This window comes from Melospiza melodia, chromosome 19, assembly GCF_035770615.1.
Source record: "Melospiza melodia melodia isolate bMelMel2 chromosome 19, bMelMel2.pri, whole genome shotgun sequence".
NCBI classification, from domain to species: domain Eukaryota; kingdom Metazoa; phylum Chordata; class Aves; order Passeriformes; family Passerellidae; genus Melospiza; species Melospiza melodia.
In genome coordinates this window covers 8694885-8712745 of record NC_086212.1, presented here as the reverse complement: position 1 = coordinate 8712745, position 17861 = coordinate 8694885, and the positions used below count along the sequence as shown (strand labels likewise).

Sequence of the window (17861 nt, the reverse complement as noted above, 5' to 3'; positions counted from 1 at the left end):
CCCCTCGTGGGTGGGCACGAACCTTGCACCCCTGGTTCGGAGCTGGGTCCCCAGCTGAGGCCAGGATGGCTGCACCCCATCCTCCCCCAGTCCCCACGGGAAATGCTTCATCTCATTGGGTTTGTTTTCACCTGAATGGTGACATTTTGTGTGACATTTTCTACCTCCGCTGGGGCCGGGGGTGGCAGGGCCTGGCTGGCACCACTGCGGGGTTTGTGCGGGGCCGCCGGCGTTCCCCGGGTTCCCCAAAGTGGGATTCACCCCCAGCCGTTCTCCCCTCCTGGGCTGGCATCCCTTCCCAGCCGGGAGCATTTCCATTCACTCCTTCATCAGCATCACCCCCCTCCAGCTCCGCAGCACCAACCTGAGCTGGGACCCTCCCTCCCTCCCCTGACCTCACCCTGTGTCCCCCCCGCCTGTCCCCAGCCCCTGCCCTGCCTGTCCTGGCTGCTCCTGCCTCCCCAGAGGAGTGGGGCTGCTCGGGCTCTGGGTTTGAATGTGTCCCTGCTCCTGCCCAGATCCACCGGCTCCCACAGAGGGGCTGTGCTGAATGTACCCTGTGCCCCCTGGCCGGGACTGTCCTGGGGGCTGTGTGTGTGTGTGTGTGTGTGTGTGTGTGTGTGTGTGCAGGGGCTGACAGGGGTTTGCAGGGCAGGGGAGCTGTTGGAACCCCCAGCCTTGTGCTGCCCCCCTTACCCCCACACCCACGGCCCCTGTGCCTTCCCTGCATCCCCTGTGCCCCTGCCATGGCTCCAAAGGGTTCTGGCCTCTGTCTGCCCCGAGCCACAGTGCCAAGCCCTGCCTGGGCAGGGGAGTATGGGCAGCATGAGAGCCCCTCTGTGCCATGGGGCACCGTGTGAGGCACTGGAGGATGGGAGGAGTGGGATGGGAGAGCTGCACCTGGGACTGTGGGGATGTGGGGTCCCCGAGGGCCACTGTGGGTGCCCAGCCCTGTGACATGGCCGGGCTGGCAGGGGTGTGGTGGCAGTGGGGTGGCATCACGTTGCTTTTGTTTCCCATTTCTTGGTAGCTGGGGTGACAGCAGGCTGGGCTGGCCATCGCTGGGTTCACTGGTGCTAACTGGTGCTAACTGGAAGCCTTGGAAACCCTTTGGAGGAGGGTGCAGAGCATGGCTGGGGCTGGGCAGTGGGCTGGGCCCCTGTCACCTGCGCGGCTCCTCCACTGCCACCGTCACGGCAGCCCCGGGGGTCTGTGCTGGTGGGGCTGGAGCTGCCCCGGGGGTCTGTGCTGGTCGGGCAGGGGCAGCCCCGGGGGTCTGTGCTGGTCGGGCCGGGCTGGAGCTGCCCCGGGGGTCTGTGCTGGTGCTGGTCGGGCAGGGGCAGCCCCGGCCGGGGCGGCTCTGGGGCCGGGTCTCTTTTCCTCAGGGAAGGTGGGGGCAGCAGCCAGGGGTGCCGGGGCTCCCTGCAGGCATCAAGCAGTGTCACCGCAGCCCCTGAGCGGTGCCCAGGCGGTGGCAGCTCCTCCCTGGGTCCGGCTCACAGCGGATTTGTGGAAGGGCCATGTGGGGACTGTGTGCCAGCATCGGGCGGCTCCTCTGGGCTCCCTCTGCCCCTGCCCGTGCCCACCCCAGGACAGAGACGCCGTTCGGGCATGCCCTTCACGCCGGGGTTCGTGTGGGGACCCCAGGGCCACGCTGGTGGGTGGAGGGACACTTTTCTATGCACTCAAGCCACGGTACCCTCAGCCCTGGGCTGCTCTGGGCAGAGGATTCTGGCCACGTGTGGGGTTCGGGGGGACCCCTCAGTCTCACTCCTGCCCCAGGCCACCCCCCTGTCCCCTCCCAGCCTGTGCCACAGCAGCAGCAGCCAAACCCAGCGCCCTGCCCCCCCTGCCCGCTGGGGTGACAGGGGACACGACCGGGGCCAGGATGGGCACAGCTCCAGGGGTGCTCGAGCTCCCGCTGGGGATGGCGGGGTTCTGGTCCCTGGGAGTGTCACCCAGAGTGGCAGCAGGGCTGCTCCAGCTTCAGGGAGTGAGAGAAGCTCGTTCTGGCAGGGGCTGCCGAGGGGTCTCAGCCGCATTCCTGCACCCCCCGGCGCTGGGACCCGGCGGCTGCTGTCACGTACTGTAAATACTCTGTGTGCCACCTTCTTCTCTGGGACCCTCGGCGCGGGCGGGGGCGAGCGGGAGGCCGGGGTCCGTCCCGAGACTTTTTTGTATACCACAAACTTTTTGTATATTTTTAATTTTGCTGCAACATGAGATATTAAATTCATTTCAATAAGCCCTGCCTGTGGGATCCTGTCCTTGTCGGCACCTCCAGCTCGCAGCTGGGGCTCCAAAGCAGGGCAGGATGGTTCCTCTCTGTCCCGGACTGCTCGGGGACATCATTAGCAGGGCGGGATGGCTGTGGCAGCGCTGCCTGCCTGGTGTGGTGGCCCTGGCGTGGTGGCCGGCAGGGAAGGGGTGCCCAGGCAGGATGCAGCATCTCGGGGAGGAAGCTGCCGGACACGGCACTGCCGGGCCAGCCTCAGCCTCCTCCTGCCCCTGCCGGAGGCCCCGAGCCCCGGCAAACCCCAGAACCACGGTGGGTTCAGACCCCACGGGCAGCTGTGGGGACGGAGCGCTGGAGGCAGCTGTGTGGGCTCCTGCCAGGGCCGTTCCCAGTGCCAGGGCCCCGTGCAAACAGGACAGGATGTGGGCAGGGAGGGCTGGGAGCCCCCAGGGCTGCCCCATGAGGACGGGGCTGATGTGGGGTCATAGGGAAGCAGAACCAGCCCCAGGAAAGAGCCCCGCAGTGAGGGGCAGGGGCTGCTCCGTAGCAGCAGAGTCCCACAGGCACCATCTGCACCTGCTTTGGTCCCAGCACCTGCTCCAGTCCCATCTCAGCCCACTGCAACCCCAGTCTGCCAAATCCCAGGCCCAGTCTTGGTATAAATGTCAACACCAGCACCAGTCTAAGTCCCTGTTCCAGTCCCATCTCAGCCAACTTCAGCCCCTACTTCTGCCCAAGTAATAGCTCAGCCCCTATCCCAGTGCCAGTCCTGTCCTAGTCCCAGTCCCAGTCCAAGTCTCAGTGCCAGCCCAGCCCAGCCCAGCCCAGTCCCAGCACCCCCCAGGAGAGGCAGGAACTCACATCCCAGCGATCCTGGTGGAGTTTCCGACACAGGAAAGCGCCGCGGCGCCGAGCGGGGCAGAGGGGGCGGCCGCAGCACCGCGTCCTGCCATGGACAGCGAGGCCAAGAAGGGGAAGAAGGTGCGTGGGGCTGGGGCTGGGGTCCGGGGGGCGGCCAGGAGGGGGGAGAGGGTGCCATGCACAGGTTTGAGAGGCCCCGCACCCTTCCCACAGCACGGCGGGGAGAACGGAGCCACCCAAACAGTGCGAAGGGCCAGCAGAGAGGCTCTCAGCTGTTACCCCCCACGCCCCGGGTGCTGGGTGCCACAAACCCCGTGTGTGGGGGCCAGGGTTGGGTACCCGGTGCTGACCCGTCCCCGTGCCCGTTCCCCTGCCAGGGTTTCGTGTCGCCCATCAAGCGGCTGGTTTTCCCCAAGGCGGCGCGGAGGGCAGCGCTCCGCAGCAGCGTCTACCGGCGCCCGCTGCACTCCGTGCCCCTCTACCCCCCCGACTACCTGATCGACCCCCAGATCCTGCTGCACGACTACGTGGAGAAGGAGGTGAAGGTAAAGGGATCCCCAAAAGTGCCCGGGGTCACTGATTGCTTGGGGCGGGGTTATGAGGCCACCACAACGTGCTGAGATCCACACTCAGAGTGGCCAGAGGGGTCCGGGTCCCCTCCCTGCTCAGACAAACACTCAGGGTGGAGGGTGGTGCCGTGGGTGTGCAGGGAGGAACTCCTAAATGCAGGATCTCCCCGAACCTCAGGGAGATGTGTCCTGACCTTGGGGCCATGCCCCAGCCTCCCCAAGCTGCCCTGAGCTTTCCTTCCCCCAGTTTTTAGGCCATCTGACATGGGTGACATCGTCGCTGAACCCCTCCAGCCGGGATGAGGTGCTGCAGCTGCTGGACACGGCCAGGGTAAGAGAGTTCCCCGCTCCCCAGAGGGTGGGCACGGGGTACCCCACCCTGCCGGGTGCCCCACGCAGCCCCCGCGCTCTGTCCGTGCAGCAGCTGAAGGAGCTGCCGCTGCAGACCACGCCGGAGCAGGACAGCATCCTCAGCCTCTCGGCGCGCTGCCTGCTGCTCACCTGGCGCGACAACGAGGAGCTCATCCTGCGGATCCCCACACACGAGATCGCAGCCGCCTCCTACCTGCGCGACGATGCCCTGCACCTCCTCATCCTCAAAACCGGTGCGGGGGTCCGGCCGGGGGCCACCAGCCGAGCCCCGAGGGGCTGTGAGGGGCTGTGAGGGGCTGGAGATGGGTGTCAGAGTCTATCAGGGCGGCAAAATCCCGCCTTGTCCCCGCCTTGGTGTGTCCCATCCTCTCCTACATAACGAGCACCGGAGGGGTGTCCCCAGCCCACTGAGGCTCCCACATCCCCATCCCCCTGCATCCCCCTGGGCTGGTGGGACAGGGAGGCCGGGGCAGGGGCTGGGGACCCGGCAGGGTGGGCAGCGCAGCCCCCCACCCTGACGCCCTGTCTGTCCCCGCTCCCCAGGCCTGGGAGTGGACCCGGTCCCCGCCGGGGCGCACCCCGAGGCGGCCCCGGCCGGTTTGCCCGAGGCGTTTCCCGCAGAGAAGCGAGCGGGGGGCTCGTGGCCGGAGGGGCGGCTCGGGGGCGCGATGGAGCGGCGGCACACCATCTGCAGCCTGGACTGGCGGGCGGCGCGGGGCGGGCAGGAGGCCCGGCAGGGCGGCAGCCTGGAGCGGCGGCGGGGCGGCAGCTGGGAGCGGCGGCAGCGCGGGCGGCCCTCGGGCAGCTGGGAGCGGCGGCAGCCGTGCGGCGGCAGCTGGGAGCGGCGGCGGGCCGGCACCGCCGGCGGCAGCTGGGAGCGCGGCACCGGCTTCGGCAGCTGGGAGCGGCGGCACGCCGGCAGCAACCCCCTGGACCCCCAGGAGCCCTGCCCGGACGCTTACTCCAACCTCATCATCCTCGCCGTGCCCAACAGGGTGAGCGGTCCCGGCGTGTGCCGCCCACCGGGGCTCGCCCACCCAGCGGCGCTCACTGCCCGCCGCCCTTGCCCTGCAGGATGCTGGGGAGGAGTCCTGTGCCCTCATCTGCCAGGTGTTCCAGATCATCTACGGCGACCAGAGCATCGAGTGCGTGGACAGAGCCGGGTACCACTACACCTCCACGCCCACACGGCCCTGGCTCTCCAGCAGGAGTGAGTGGATGCAGACAAGAGTGGGAACATTGAATGGGGTGTCATGGGGCACACGGGTGGGGGTACATGGACACACGGGTGGGGGGTTTGTCTCTGCTATGAGGTCTCTGCTCTCCTTCCCCAGGCGAGAGCTGCCGCACAGATGGGACATATGGCTACGATGCTGACTACAGCTGCTGCAGCTCCTTGTGAGTCGGGCTCCCCCAGGGTGCCCTTGGACTGGGGTGGGTGCCACTGGACCCCCAAGGTGCCCCTGGGTGGGTACCCCTGCCCTTGGCTGGGTGCTCACTGCAGTGATGCCCCAGCCCCATGTGATGGTGGGTGCTGTGCAGTGGGTGGGTGGCAGCTGGGCACACAGGGGGCACAGGGACCCACTGACCCGTGTTCTCCCCAGCAACGGCTCCCACGAGACCTTTGAGGCGTACTACAGCGGCACCTCCTCGCCCTCCTTCCACCGCTCCCACCACAGCCTGGCCACTGCCTGCAGTGGCAGTGACCAGAGTGGCGCAGGGCTGGAGCAGCTGCAGGACTACATGGTGACGGTGAGGGCACCGGGACGGGCACAGGGACACGCAGCAGGCCGGCAGTGCCAGCAGCTGGGGCAGGGGAGGAGGCTGGTGTGAGCTCCCTGTGCCAGAGAGCAGCAGTGGGACACAGGGTGGGGGGCTGGGGGCTGTGTGCTGCTGGTGTCCCCAAGCCAAACCCGTCCCTGTGTCACCACAGCTGCGCAACAAGCTGTCACCACAGGAGATCCAGCAGTTTGCCATCCTGCTCCGTGAGTACCGGCTGGGCACGCCGGTGCAGGAATACTGCACGGAGCTCCTGCGCCTCTACGGGGACCGCAGGAAGTTTCTCCTCCTGGGTGAGTGTCTGCAGCCACCCCTGGTGATGTCTGTGCATCCCCTGGGGACATGGGGCTGGTGCTTCAGGGGACGTCAGGACCCTGTTGCTTACTGGGATGGGACAAACCAGTAGGGCTGGGTACCCTCCTGAGGCTTACGGTGCCTGTGACAGGAATGAGGCCCTTCATCCCTGACCAAGACATCGGGTACTTTGAGACCTTCCTGGAGAGCATCGGGATCCGGGAGGGCGGGATCCTCACCGACAGCTTCGGCCGCATCAAGCGCAGCATGAGCAACACGTCGGCCTCGGCCGTGCGCAGCTACGACAGCTGGTCCCTGCGCTCCGAGAGCGAGTCCTTCAACCGCATCATCACCGACATCACCCACGACATCGAGGCGCTGGCACGGGATGAGGAGGAGGAGGAGGAGGAGGAAGAGGACAACTACCTGTGAGCCAGAACCCGGCTGTGCTCTCTCTGCTCGCTGATGCGGTGCTGCACCTCCAGGAGCAGCCTCAGCAAGTGCCCAGCTCTGCCCCAGAACCAGGGAGGGTGAATTTGTCCCTGTGGGAGGGGACAGGTCTCTGCACTGCCCTGTCAGCTCTTGTCAAGGCTGTTGGAATCGCAGGGCAGCTGTGGCTGTGGGGGAGACACATGTGCTGTAATTTCTGCGGATTTCAATTAAATGCTGGGGCTGGGGAAAGGGGTCGCTGTGGTGTGGGGCGAGCTGGGCAGGGGGCTGCTGAACTGGGCTGGGCTGGGCACCTGCCCACTCCAGTGTCACCTGGAGGTCACCACCAGGGTCAGGGTGCTGCCGGCTGTTCCTGGCTGGCTCCAGGGGATGCTCAGAGCAATGGAGGGGGTCAGCATGAATGTGCTGGGAGAGGAAAGGGCTGGTGGCCGCAGCTGGCCCGCTGCTGCCTGCGACGCTTGTGCGACACTCGTCCGGCCGCGGGCTGCGGGTGTTTCACAAAAGGAAGTTCCTGCCCGGGCCCGGCTTCCTGCGGTCCCGCCCTGCAGCCCCTCCGCCGCCGGGGGACCGGGCCGTGCTCCCGCCGCCCCATGGACCTCAGCTGATGTTCCCTGGGCACCATCCCCGAGCCGAATCCCCCTGGCCACTGTATCCCAACATCCCACAGCTGCCGGCCCTTGGCTGATGGCCCCGAGCCAACATTCCCTGGCCCCGTGTCCCTTGGTGGGGACTGCGGGACGGCTCTGCAGCCCCAGGGTGGTGTGCGGGCAGCAGGCGCTGGGGCTGCCGGAGCAACTTATTTTTTCTACAAAAAAAAAAATTACATATGCAAACCCTCATGAGGTGTGGCCCTGGCTGCTTCCTCCGAACGCGAGCAGCCGATGGCCAGGGTCACACAGAGCCGTGGGTCCCCTTGCTGATGCTGCCTCCATCCTGAATTCAGGGGCAATTCAAAAGAAAGGCTGGAGCACTGCGGAGCTGGGTAGGGCTCTGAGGGGAGCTTTGGCACGGGAATACCGGGGCCAGCAGGGACACTGCAAAGCCAGGGATACCCGGACCTCGCTGAGCTGTGCCTCACAAAGCCAGTCCCAGGCACCCTTGTGTGTCCTGCACTCCCTCATGTCCTGCACCCCACCACGGATGCTCAGGGCTTTCTTTTCTCCTTCCTGGGACAGACCCAGGCTGAGGCCGTGTCCTGTGCTCCCCCCGTGCCCTCGCCCTTCATGGCCCTGCACCAGGCGGGGAAACCTCCTTGGGTGCGGGACCCAAACCCGTCCGGTGTCCCGGGGACGGCAGACGCACACACGGGCTCTGGCATCCGTCGGGGGTCCCCAAGGGCAGTGGGGTCACGCAGGGCTGGGATGTTCCTGCGGCTGCGGTTCGTGGCATGGTGGTCCCCGCTCCCAGCCCGGCCCGGGAGGCACCGGCCGCACCCGCCCCGTCGGAGTCGGGGGCGTGGCCGTACCGGGAGGGGCGCGGCCGTACCGGGAGGGGCGTGGCCGTACCGGGAGGGGCGTGGCCGTACCGGGCAGGCGGCGGGAGAGCAGCGGGGCAGAGCGAAGCGGCGGCGGCAGCCCGGGCTCCGGGACGGGGACTGGGAGCGGGACCGGCGGCGGGGACGTGCCCCAGGGCGGCAGCGAAGGTGAGAGCTCCGGGATCCGAACCGTGCGCGGAGCCCTGAGGGCGGCGAGGGAGCCCCGCGGCCGGTCCCGGGCAGCCCGGTGGGTCCGACCCCGCGCCGGGCCGGTCCCGGTCAGAGCGGCTGACCCTGGGTGACCGGGATTAGGCGATGGCCGGGAATCTCAGGGGTCCCGGTGCGGCCCCGGCTGGGCACAGTGCAGCCCCGACGAGGGGGTCCCTGCCCGTGGCTTTGCAGGCGCTGTCGGGGACCGAAGGCACGGGCAAGGGCAGAGGGCTGCGGGCAGCCTTGCTCCGGGAGCTGATGCACCCTCATCCAACCTGGTTCTCCTGGCTGGGGACACCGCATGAGCCCTGGGACCTGGCTCTCCGGGGTGGGACACATGAGGAATGCCAGCTATGCCACAGGAGCCGGGGAAATGACCCTTGGACTGCCCGGGGTGTTTGTGCTCTGTAGGGCTGGATGGAGTGGGACGGGAGCAGCAAATACCTGCATGGTGATGGTGATGGTGTGAGCCACGTCTGAGGTTCAGCTGGGCACCTTGGGTTTGCCAGGATGGATCAGTGAGGGTGATGAGCTGTCCTGGCTGCCACTGCTGCTCCTGCTCTGCCCTCGGGAGCAGGGCTGACCCAGGGAAAGGCGAGGAATGACCATGGGCTGATGTTCCTCAAGAGCTGTGCTGTGCACATCGAGGGTTCAGCCCTGAGCTTCCTCCTTCACTGTCACCACCAGCACCTTCTGCTTTCTCTGCACCCAGGTCTCCCTGGCCAAGGGAAGTACATTTGCAAGGGGTTTACCACTCTTGCTGCCTCTTGCAGCTTTTTTTTCCCACTGAATTTCTTGGGGTGCTGGAGAAGGTTGAGCATTTGTCTTTGCCCTGGACTGGCTGTTTGGGGCAGCTCCTACCCAGCAGAGATAGGGGAGCACAGGGTGGACCTGTGGTGATGGGGGTGCTGTGTGGGGACCCCCAAGCTGCAGCAGAGCTCACAGTGGTCAGGGCCCCTCTGTGCAGAAGATGCTGAGTGTGACTCTGCTGCCGTGGTGCCCCGTGCCTGCACCCTGTCCTGCATCCCCCAAGGGCAGGGAAGCTACTCCATGGCTGCTGCTGTTGTCTCCCCAAACTTTACCTCCAATGGCATCTCCAGGAGTTCTCTTTTCCTCTGCAGTGTCACAGGGCACCCCAGTGCCCTGAAGCTGTGGGAGGAGCAGAGTTTCCCTGTCACAGCAGAGCACTGGGGCCTTGTGCTGTGGGAGCTGATGGGAATGGGCTGGACTGGGGCTGGAGCGGGGCTTTCACCTCTGTTGCAATGGCCTCACTTCCCCTTCCTTGGCTGCAGCATGGGTTGTGTGAGGTCAAAGGAAGCTGGTGGCCAAGAGAAGATAACAAAAACTGACCCTGATCCTGATCCTGGCCCCACCATCCAGCAGGGCCACTATGTGAGAGACCCCACGGCCACCAACAAGAGGGTGAGTGATGAGAGATTTGAGGGCTGAGCTGTCACAGGGGGTTCAGGCCCTCTCCTCAGCAGTGCCACCAGCACTGAGAGTGGAGACAGCTGAGGGCACTGGCAGTGCCTGTGCTCCAGGACAGGAACTGGGCTATGGGTGGGAGCCCAGGCCACACTGGGACAAAGCACAGGGTGGACCTGATGGGAATCCAGGAGTTATAGAGAAAGGGAGAAAAAAGGAAGGTGTTGGGAGGGGGTGGAGATGCTGGTGCTGGGTGGATTATTGTGTCAAGTGGTGCTGGTGCTGCCCCTCGGGTGCCCTCCTGCTCCTGCCATTGCTGTTGGGGCCAAGACCCCCCCATGGGAAACAGGTCTCTGCCACCTGTGATGTCACTCTGTGGTTTTGTTGCACTTTCCAGAACACCAATGTCCCCGGCATGGCTGTGCCCCTGCCCGAGGATGGTAGGTACAAGGGGGCTGCAAGGGGGTGCAGGGGGTTGGAGTGTGTGGGGGCAGTGTGGCCAGATCCTCTCTGACCTGGGGGTGAGCACATCCTGGAGGGATGGGAGGTCTGGGCTCCCCTGAGGGGCCAGACGTGACACGATGAGGATGGAGGTGCCGGGGCTGTGGGGGTCCTGGCCAGAATTCATGGCAGGAGTGGCTGGCACCCCATCCCAGCACAGGGAGGGTGCCCAGGGAGCTCCCTTGCTGCAGGCCCGGGGGACAGCGTGGTGCTGGCACTCTACGACTACGAGGCCATGAACGCTGGGGACCTCAGCTTCCAGAAGGGCGAGCGCATGAAGGTCCTGGAGAAGTAAGTGCTGCTGAAGGCCCCTGTCCAGGGTCTCCTGATGGCTTCTGTGGCCCTGCTGGGATTCTTTGATGGAATTTGCCCTAGAGGAGCTGCTGGTGCCCAGGTCCAGGTGGCAGGAGCCAACCCAATGCCACTTCTGTCACAGGTCAGGGGAATGGTGGCGAGCACGGTCGCTGGTGACAGGACGTGAAGGCTTCATCCCCAGCAACTACGTTGCCCAAGACAACTCGCTGGAGACAGAGGAGTGAGTCCATCCCTGCGTGCCAGATCCCGTCCCCATGCTGTCCCCCACCTCCCCACTGCCGCTGTCCCCGCTCCTGCCTCCTGTCCTGCCCCATCCAGCATTCCTGGCTTCCCTTGGCTCTGCTGCAGGTGGTTTTTCAAGGATGTCAGCAGGAAGGATGCGGAGCGGCAGCTCCTTGGCCCTGGGAACATGATTGGCTCCTTCATGATCAGGGACAGCGAGACAACAAAAGGTGTGAGGGGTGTCCATGGCACAGTGCTGGGGAACAGCTGCCCCAAGGGCGGCCCTCGCCCCCTTTGCCTGGAAGAGGAGCTCCCTCCCCAGCCCTGGGGATGTGCTGTGCTGCAGGGAGGGACTGGGGGGCCCATGCTGTGCCTGGAGGTGCCCCTGCAATGTCCTGTGGTGCTGCCACATGTCCAAATCCCACTGCAGGGCTGAGGGATGTGTCCCTTTGGGGCTGCTTTGGGTGTTTGGGTGCAGGCCTGGGGCTGAAGGGGTGGTGGCAGCACAGTGGGGTGGGCGCTGCTGGTTCTGCGGGGCGATGCTCTGTGCAGCCGGGATGGCCGGGAGCAGCAGCAGGGATGTTCGTGGGATGCTCCCGGAGGTGCCAGCTGTCCCCTCCCGCAGGCTCCTACTCGCTCTCGGTGCGGGACGCGGACGAGCTGCGGGGCGGGGCAGTGAAGCATTACAAGATCCGGACCCTGGACAGCGGCGGCTTCTACATCTCCCCTCGGAACAACTTCAACACGCTGCAGGAGCTCGTCCAGCACTACAAGCGTGAGCCCTGGGGTGCCCGGCCCCCCTTCCCAAACGGGGCTTTGTCCCTGAGCCAAGCAGCTGGGGGTGTGCAGAGGCTGAGGGGCTCCTGCCCATCACCCCTGGGCTGTGACTGTAACGTTCCAGACCTTCCCCTATTGCCATCGTGCAGTGACTTCCAGACCTTCCCCTATTGCCATCGTGCAGTGACTGCCATGCCTTCCCCCATTGCCAGGGCTGCTGCTGGCTGTCACAGCGGTGGTGCTGGTGTCCCTGCACACCCACGGTGGCCAGAGCTCCCCATGAAGCACAGTGTGGCAGTGGGACAGGCTGGCTGATGGCCCTGGATGCTCCCCCAGGTCAGAGCGATGGGCTGTGCCAGAGGCTCACCCACCCGTGCCGAGTGCCCAAACCACAGAAGCCCTGGGAGAAAGACGCCTGGGAGATCCCTCGGGAGTCCCTGAGCCTGGAGAGGAAGTTGGGAGCTGGGCAGTTCGGAGAAGTGTGGATGGGTGAGAGTCATGGGGAGGTTGCTGGGAGGGTGATGAAGGTGGTGGTGAAGGAGGAAGAGTGGGGGATGTCTGAGAAGGTAGAGGGATGGTGGAGTGGAAAAGGCAGGGAGGGAGAGAAGCAGAGGGACATGGAGGTGACCCTGCCTTGATGCAGGGCCTGGTTGGGGCTGGGCATGTGGGGACAGCCCTGGGCTGTGTGTGGCCTCCAGCCTTCCCACAGCAGCTCAGCAGGGTGGGACTGTGGCTCCAAAGCCCAGGGCTCCCAGGGCAGTGTGGGAATGCTCTGTTGTGCCACCCCCAGCCACCTACAACAAGCACACCAAGGTGGCAGTGAAGACCATGAAGCCGGGCAGCATGTCTGTGGAAGCCTTCCTGGAGGAGGCAAACCTGATGAAGACTCTGCACCATGACAAGCTGGTGAAGCTGCATGCAGTGGTCACCAGGGAGGAGCCCATCTTCATCATCACCGAATTCATGGAGAAAGGTGCAGTCTGCATCCTGAGGGATGTCTGTGGGCACTCAGGTTCCTGGGGTGGTGCAGGATCAATCCCTTCCACATCCCCAGGCTTGGCTGTGGGCTCTGCACCACTCCCAGGGCTTTGGGAGCAGTTTCTGCTCCTGCCACAGCTCTGGGGCAGGGTGCTGGGAGAGGGGATGTGGTGACAGCATTGGGAGAGGAGGGACACCTAAGAGGGGACAGATGAGAACAAGCACTCTGCAAGGCAGAGGGAGCCTGCACTAGTGCCTATCCATGGGAGTGGGATGGGGATCAAGTTGTTTCCAGAGTCCCCTTGTCCTGCTTGGCTCCTCAGGACTCTGTGCCACCCTAAGTGGGGGTGCAGACTCCAGCTAAACCAACAGCCCTGGCACCTTTCCCTGCCTGCAGGGAGCTTACTGGATTTCCTGAAGAGCGATGAGGGGAACAAGCTGCCGCTGCCGAAGCTGATCGACTTCTCTGCCCAGGTGAGGAAGGAGCAGACCTTCCCTAGCTCTGAGTGCCCCTTGCATCCCTGAAAAGGGTGAGTGAGTAGCCTGGGAACTCACCTGGAGCTTGTGCAGGGCCAGCCAGGAGCTGCTGTGAGCAGTGCAGGGGATGCAGTGAGGTTTCCTGTGGGCAGCCACTGCCTGCTCACCATCCCCATCCCGCTGACCTCACAGGAGCAGGGCTGTGGGAAAGGAGAAGTGGCAGCTTCCCCCTCACCACACCAATATCTGCAGCACTCAGCTAGCCCACCTGCACCTGAGCAGTGCACAGCAGAGCTGCACACATCCTGGGGAGGATTGGCTGCTGACTTCTGTGTTTGCCATGGTTCCTGTAGCCCTCACAGCCCATGGGCGACTCTGCTTTGTGGAGAAGCGAGGATGATGATGGGGCTTAATTCCACAGCTCACAATTGCAAATGTGCTGGTGCTGATTGGTGTGGTCTGACCAAGCCCAGGGCAATGTTATCAATTTCTATGACTGATAACTATTTATACTGGTGACTATAATTTCTAATTTGCTGCTGCTGTGACAGCAAACCTTACCTGCAAACTTGGCCAAAGCTCCACAAACCCAGCATGGCCACACACCCAGCCCACCCCCTCAGCACTGCTTCAGGACAGCACCACAGGGGTGTGAAGCCCTGTGGGTTTACAGGAATCCTGCAGCATGATCCTGTGTGCTCCCAGTAAACGAGGGGCTGAGCCAGGCATGGTTCCCAGTGTCCTGGAGGGAGGACAGCAGGCTGTGTTGTCCCAGGGGAATGCCTAGGGAGGGCTGTGGTTCAATAAAGTCACAGAGGGCTGTCACAGCAGGAGAAGGCAGCTGGAGAGGCAGGAGGACTCACAGATAATTATTTCAGGGATATATTCAGGAGCTGATTTTGAGTACAGCAGAACAGGATGTTAAACACTTCACTCCAGGTGCAACCATTTGCACAACCACTGAGCCCCTGCTGCTTCTGCAGTGCCCCTGGGTGAGGACTGAACCCAGGGACCCTTTGTGCTGAGCTCAAATATTTCACAGAGGCACCTGAGCAATAGGAAATCCAGGATGGGAGCGCTGTGGGCTGAGACCAGGTCACTGGCTGCTGGAGCTGGCTGTGCTGGGGTCTGTGCATCAGCTGTGCTCTCCTGCACCATCTGCTCTCAGCAAGCTGCCTCCTGCCAGCCCCAGCTCAGCCCATGTATCTGAGGGGCTGCTGGAGCAGCTCTGGGGAGAGCAGAGGCTGAAGGGCTGTCACAGCAGGCAGCAGCCTGGCCCCTGGGCTGGGGCTGAGTCACTGCGGGCAGAAATGCATCTGTGGTCATAGAAATGATCCTTCCGCTCTTGCCTGGCTACTTCTGTATTTAGTGGGGAGAGCTCTGTGGGAGCTGCACCTCACCCACAGCTTGTGTGGGTGTGATAAGGAGGGGGGATCTCCCCTCTGGCTGCTCCTGCCCCTTCACATTCTGGACTCTGGTATGGGGTAACAGGGCAGCTTTGGGGTTTGGTTGTGCACATACCAGGTCACCTCTGCCTGATCAGGCTGAGACCTGCGCACACAGCACCGAGTGCAGGGACTTCAGAAGGCACAGGGGTGGGGGGGATTGTCAGGGGCCATCACAGCCATCCTGTCCACAAACACAGGTGACTCTTCAGAAACTAATCTGGAAGAGCTCAGGCATCTTCCACTATGCTTTTCTGCCCCAGCTAAGGAAGCTCTGGAATACTGACCCTCCTGCAGCAATTAGTGAGCCACTGTGGCTGTATTTGGAGACTGGCCTCATGTCTTCCCTGAGTAGAGAATTATTTGCTCCTCCTCTACATCCTCATGTCTGTGGATGAAGCCCACTTACACCTTGCCCTGCAAACACTCACAGCCTCTGGTGATCACAGGTGTCATGTTGGGCTGCTCACCCAAACCCCAACCTCTTCTGTAAGGGATTTCCTGCTTGCAGAGCAGTTTCCATACAGGAAAGTCACAGAATGGTTTGGGTTGGAAGGAACCTTAAAGCTCATCTCATTCCAACCCCTTGCCACAAGCAGGGACACTTCCACTAGACCAGGTTGCTCCAAGCCCTGTCCAGCCTGACCTTGAACACTTCCAGGATGGGACATCCATCTCCTGCCTCCTTTCAGCCTTTTCTGAGTGCTGGCCAGAAGCAGTTGACTTCTCTGGTGCTGAGGGGGTGTGTGTTATTTCAAGCAGCCTGTTTGCATTTGCCCTGTTCCCCTGTGGCAGATTGCAGAAGGAATGGCTTTTATTGAGAAGAGGAACTACATCCACAGAGACCTGAGAGCCGCCAACATCCTGGTGTCAGCAGTGCTGGTGTGCAAGATTGCAGACTTTGGGCTGGCCAGGGTCATCGAGGACACCGAGTACACGGCCCGGGAAGGTGCTGGGGGTGACAGCTTGGGGGGTTCCCTTGCCCCCATGGTGGTCCTGACCCTGGGAAGGATGTGCTGGGTACATGGGCAGAGGGAAGCTCCTCTCATTTGCATCACTTCACTTGTTCCTCTTCTGTTTGTTTCTTGTTCCCCATATTTCACCACCCATTTCTCAGCGGTTGGGGTTGGGCTCATGATTCCCATTGGATCTCTTTGCCCAGGTGCCAAGTTTCCCATTAAATGGACTGCACCAGAAGCCATCAACTACGGATCTTTCACTATAAAATCAGATGTCTGGTCCTTTGGGGTCCTCCTGACTGAGATCATCACCTATGGACGCATCCCCTACCCAGGTAAGGATCTTAAATGCCTCCTCTGTTTCCAAAAGACATTTCACCTTCTGGGCCCCATGCATGTGACCTGAGCTTCTCCAGCTCCATGGGAAAACCCTGTAAATCCTTATCATTAGGGACCACCCTAATTTTATACTAATAATTATTTTGGTACCTTTTTTCAATGGGGAGTTACTTTGTAAATGCTACCACAAATGGATTGTGGTGGATCTGGGGTGGCACAACAGGCTGTTCTGAGGAGCAGCTCTGCCCTTGCACTGACTTTTCATTGGAAGCAATGGCTCATCACAGACTTACCATTTGAATTTATGCAAAGTGATTTTAATTTATTCAAAGAGATTATAAGCCCCATCTATATCCTGGGGCACAAAACTCCATCCTACAATAACCCAGCATCTCCTTTGTCCACGTTTCCCTGACCAGGTGCAGCAGTTCCCCCTTCCCAGCCCCTCGAACCACTTTTCCCTTCCTGGAAACATTGCCCAAAAGGAGAGAAGTTTTGGGTTTGGGGATTTTATGACTTTCAAAGACAGCAGTGATAAAGCAGGTGATGTTCTCCTGTCCCTGTTTTCCAGGGATGTCCAGCGTGGAGGTGATCAGGGCTCTGGAGCGTGGCTACCGGATGCCCCGTACAGATAACTGCCCTGAGGAGCTCTATGACATCATGATGAGGTGCTGGAAGATCAAACCCGAGGATCGCCCCACTTTTGAGTACATACAGAGTGTTCTGGAGGATTTCTTCACTGCCACAGAGAGCCAGTACCAGCAGGAGCCCTAGCATGGGATGCTTGGGGCGGACACTGCCTGCTCTTCCCTGTCTCACCTGTGCCTTGCTTCCCTGCCAGCCTGGCCCAGGAACCTCAGGCTTGCTGGAGTGGCTGGGCTGGAGCAGCACACGATGGAGGGAGAAGAGACGTGGCCACACCTTGTGCCTGTCCCAGGAGCCTGAATGTCCCTGGGGCAGTGGCTCCAGGAAGTGCTGGCTGGACAGTGGTGCCGAGACCCCAGGAGGATTGACAGGGATGGGGCCAGGCCTGCTTTTGCTGCAAGGAAAAACCCAGATCAGTATTTTTATAATCCTTCTGAGATTTTATGACTTTGTTCTGCAGCAGTATGTGCCTTAGGTGCTGGCTGTGGGGACATGCCCTGCAGTGCCTGTGCTCCCTGTGTGATGGAGCCCAGGGGATCCCCCTAAGGCACACTGCAGTGCAGCCCCTGGGCGCAGCATCAGCACAGGATCCTGGGGTTTGAATGTTGAATGTCACCTCCTCTCTCCCTCCTGGGTTTCCTTCCCCGGTATTTTCATGGCAGCCCCTGTGCAGAGTGCAAGTTTGGTGAGGCTGTGCCACAGGGGCAGATGGACACAGACAGGGCTTTTCCAGGCCATCCCTGCATGGATCCCCCTCCACCTGCCTTGGGAGGAACCTCTGGAGCCCAAAGCCATGGCAAAAGGAGCCCTCTCCCCCATGCAAAGCTTACAGGTAGCATTTGTTGTCTGCTGGGGCATTTGCAGTGTCAGCAAGGGCCAGGTGCTCCCTGCACACTCACTTAATGTTACTGTTTATTTTTAGTATTTCATTAGGTTATTTGGGGAAAAGGAGTAAACAGCATATTTTAAAGACAGCCATGTACCTCTTACAGCAAAGAGACTGGTGCCTGTCATTACATTTTTGATATCAAGAGGCAAACGCCGTCGCTTCTGCTTTGGGATCTTTTATTTTGTAATCAATAAAATATTTATCAACCTTTCCTCTCCTGGCTGTTCCTGCTGCTCCGCAGCCCGGGCAGGGGCCCGCAGCCGGGCAGACCCACAGCGCCCTCTGAGCAGGCCCGGGCCGCGGACCGCCCGGGTGGCACCGCAGGGACCGGGAGGAACCGGGAGGGACCGGGAGGTTCGGAACGCTCCGGGCGCCGCCCGGCCCTGCCGCCCTCACCAAACATGGCGGCCGCAGCGTCGCGCCCGCTCCCCGTGCAAAGCCCGCTGCCCTCAGCAAAGATGGCGGTGCGGCCCGCCCCCTCCCCAGCCGGCTTCGCGGGGCCGGAGACCCGCTGGGGACGGGAGCGGAGACCCCCGCCCCGGCTCTCCCGGCAGGAGGGCTGTGCCGATCCGGGCTGTGCGCTGGGCCCGGCCCCGGGAGCGCGGAGCGCCGCCGCCCGGCGCGGTCCTGCCCGGCCGCCGCGG

The 17861-nt window shown here is 62.7% G+C and overlaps 2 protein-coding genes across 3 annotated transcripts; both read left to right on the top strand.

The window, feature by feature from the left end:
• Nucleotides 1-3136: 3136 nt before the first annotated feature.
• Nucleotides 3137-6792, top strand: CCM2L (CCM2 like scaffold protein). Its single transcript, XM_063172368.1, has 10 exons — nt 3137-3217; nt 3475-3642; nt 3914-3997; nt 4088-4271; nt 4582-5033; nt 5113-5248; nt 5373-5436; nt 5643-5790; nt 5972-6110; nt 6263-6792. The coding sequence occupies exons 1-10, from the start codon at nt 3188-3190 to the stop codon at nt 6541-6543; spliced, it is 1686 nt and encodes a 561-aa protein (XP_063028438.1). The 5' UTR covers nt 3137-3187; the 3' UTR covers nt 6544-6792.
• A 1343-nt stretch (nt 6793-8135) lies between these two features.
• Nucleotides 8136-16938, top strand: HCK (HCK proto-oncogene, Src family tyrosine kinase). 2 transcript variants are annotated; one of them, XM_063172369.1, is made up of 13 exons: nt 8136-8203; nt 9538-9667; nt 10068-10110; nt 10363-10462; nt 10608-10706; nt 10835-10938; nt 11334-11483; nt 11822-11974; nt 12276-12458; nt 12861-12937; nt 15181-15334; nt 15548-15679; nt 16255-16938. In XM_063172369.1, exons 2-13 carry the CDS (start codon nt 9539-9541, stop codon nt 16455-16457), a joined length of 1527 nt encoding a protein of 508 aa, XP_063028439.1. In that variant the 5' UTR covers nt 8136-8203; nt 9538; the 3' UTR covers nt 16458-16938. The 2 variants fall into 2 exon arrangements, with proteins under 2 accessions (XP_063028439.1, XP_063028440.1); XM_063172370.1 differs by lacking the exons at nt 8136-8203; nt 10068-10110 and having other exon boundaries at nt 9536-9667.
• The last annotated feature ends 923 nt before the right edge of the window (nt 16939-17861 follow it).

What these genes read in the sequence shown, in the direction of transcription:
- HCK (XM_063172369.1), top strand. Translation starts at nt 9,539, where the DNA reads ATGGGTTGTGTGAGGTCAAAGGAAGCTGGTGGCCAAGAGAAGATAACA. An exon ending in AACTCGCTGGAGACAGAGGA is followed by an intron (nt 10,707 to 10,834) that starts GTGAGTCCATCC and finishes GCTCTGCTGCAG; the next exon opens with GTGGTTTTTCAAGGATGTCA. An exon ending in GGACAGCGAGACAACAAAAG is followed by an intron (nt 10,939 to 11,333) that starts GTGTGAGGGGTG and finishes CCCCTCCCGCAG; the next exon opens with GCTCCTACTCGCTCTCGGTG.
- CCM2L (XM_063172368.1), top strand. Translation starts at nt 3,188, where the DNA reads ATGGACAGCGAGGCCAAGAAGGGGAAGAAG. An exon ending in AGCTGCTGGACACGGCCAGG is followed by an intron (nt 3,998 to 4,087) that starts GTAAGAGAGTTC and finishes CTGTCCGTGCAG; the next exon opens with CAGCTGAAGGAGCTGCCGCT. An exon ending in GCCCTGGCTCTCCAGCAGGA is followed by an intron (nt 5,249 to 5,372) that starts GTGAGTGGATGC and finishes CTCCTTCCCCAG; the next exon opens with GCGAGAGCTGCCGCACAGAT.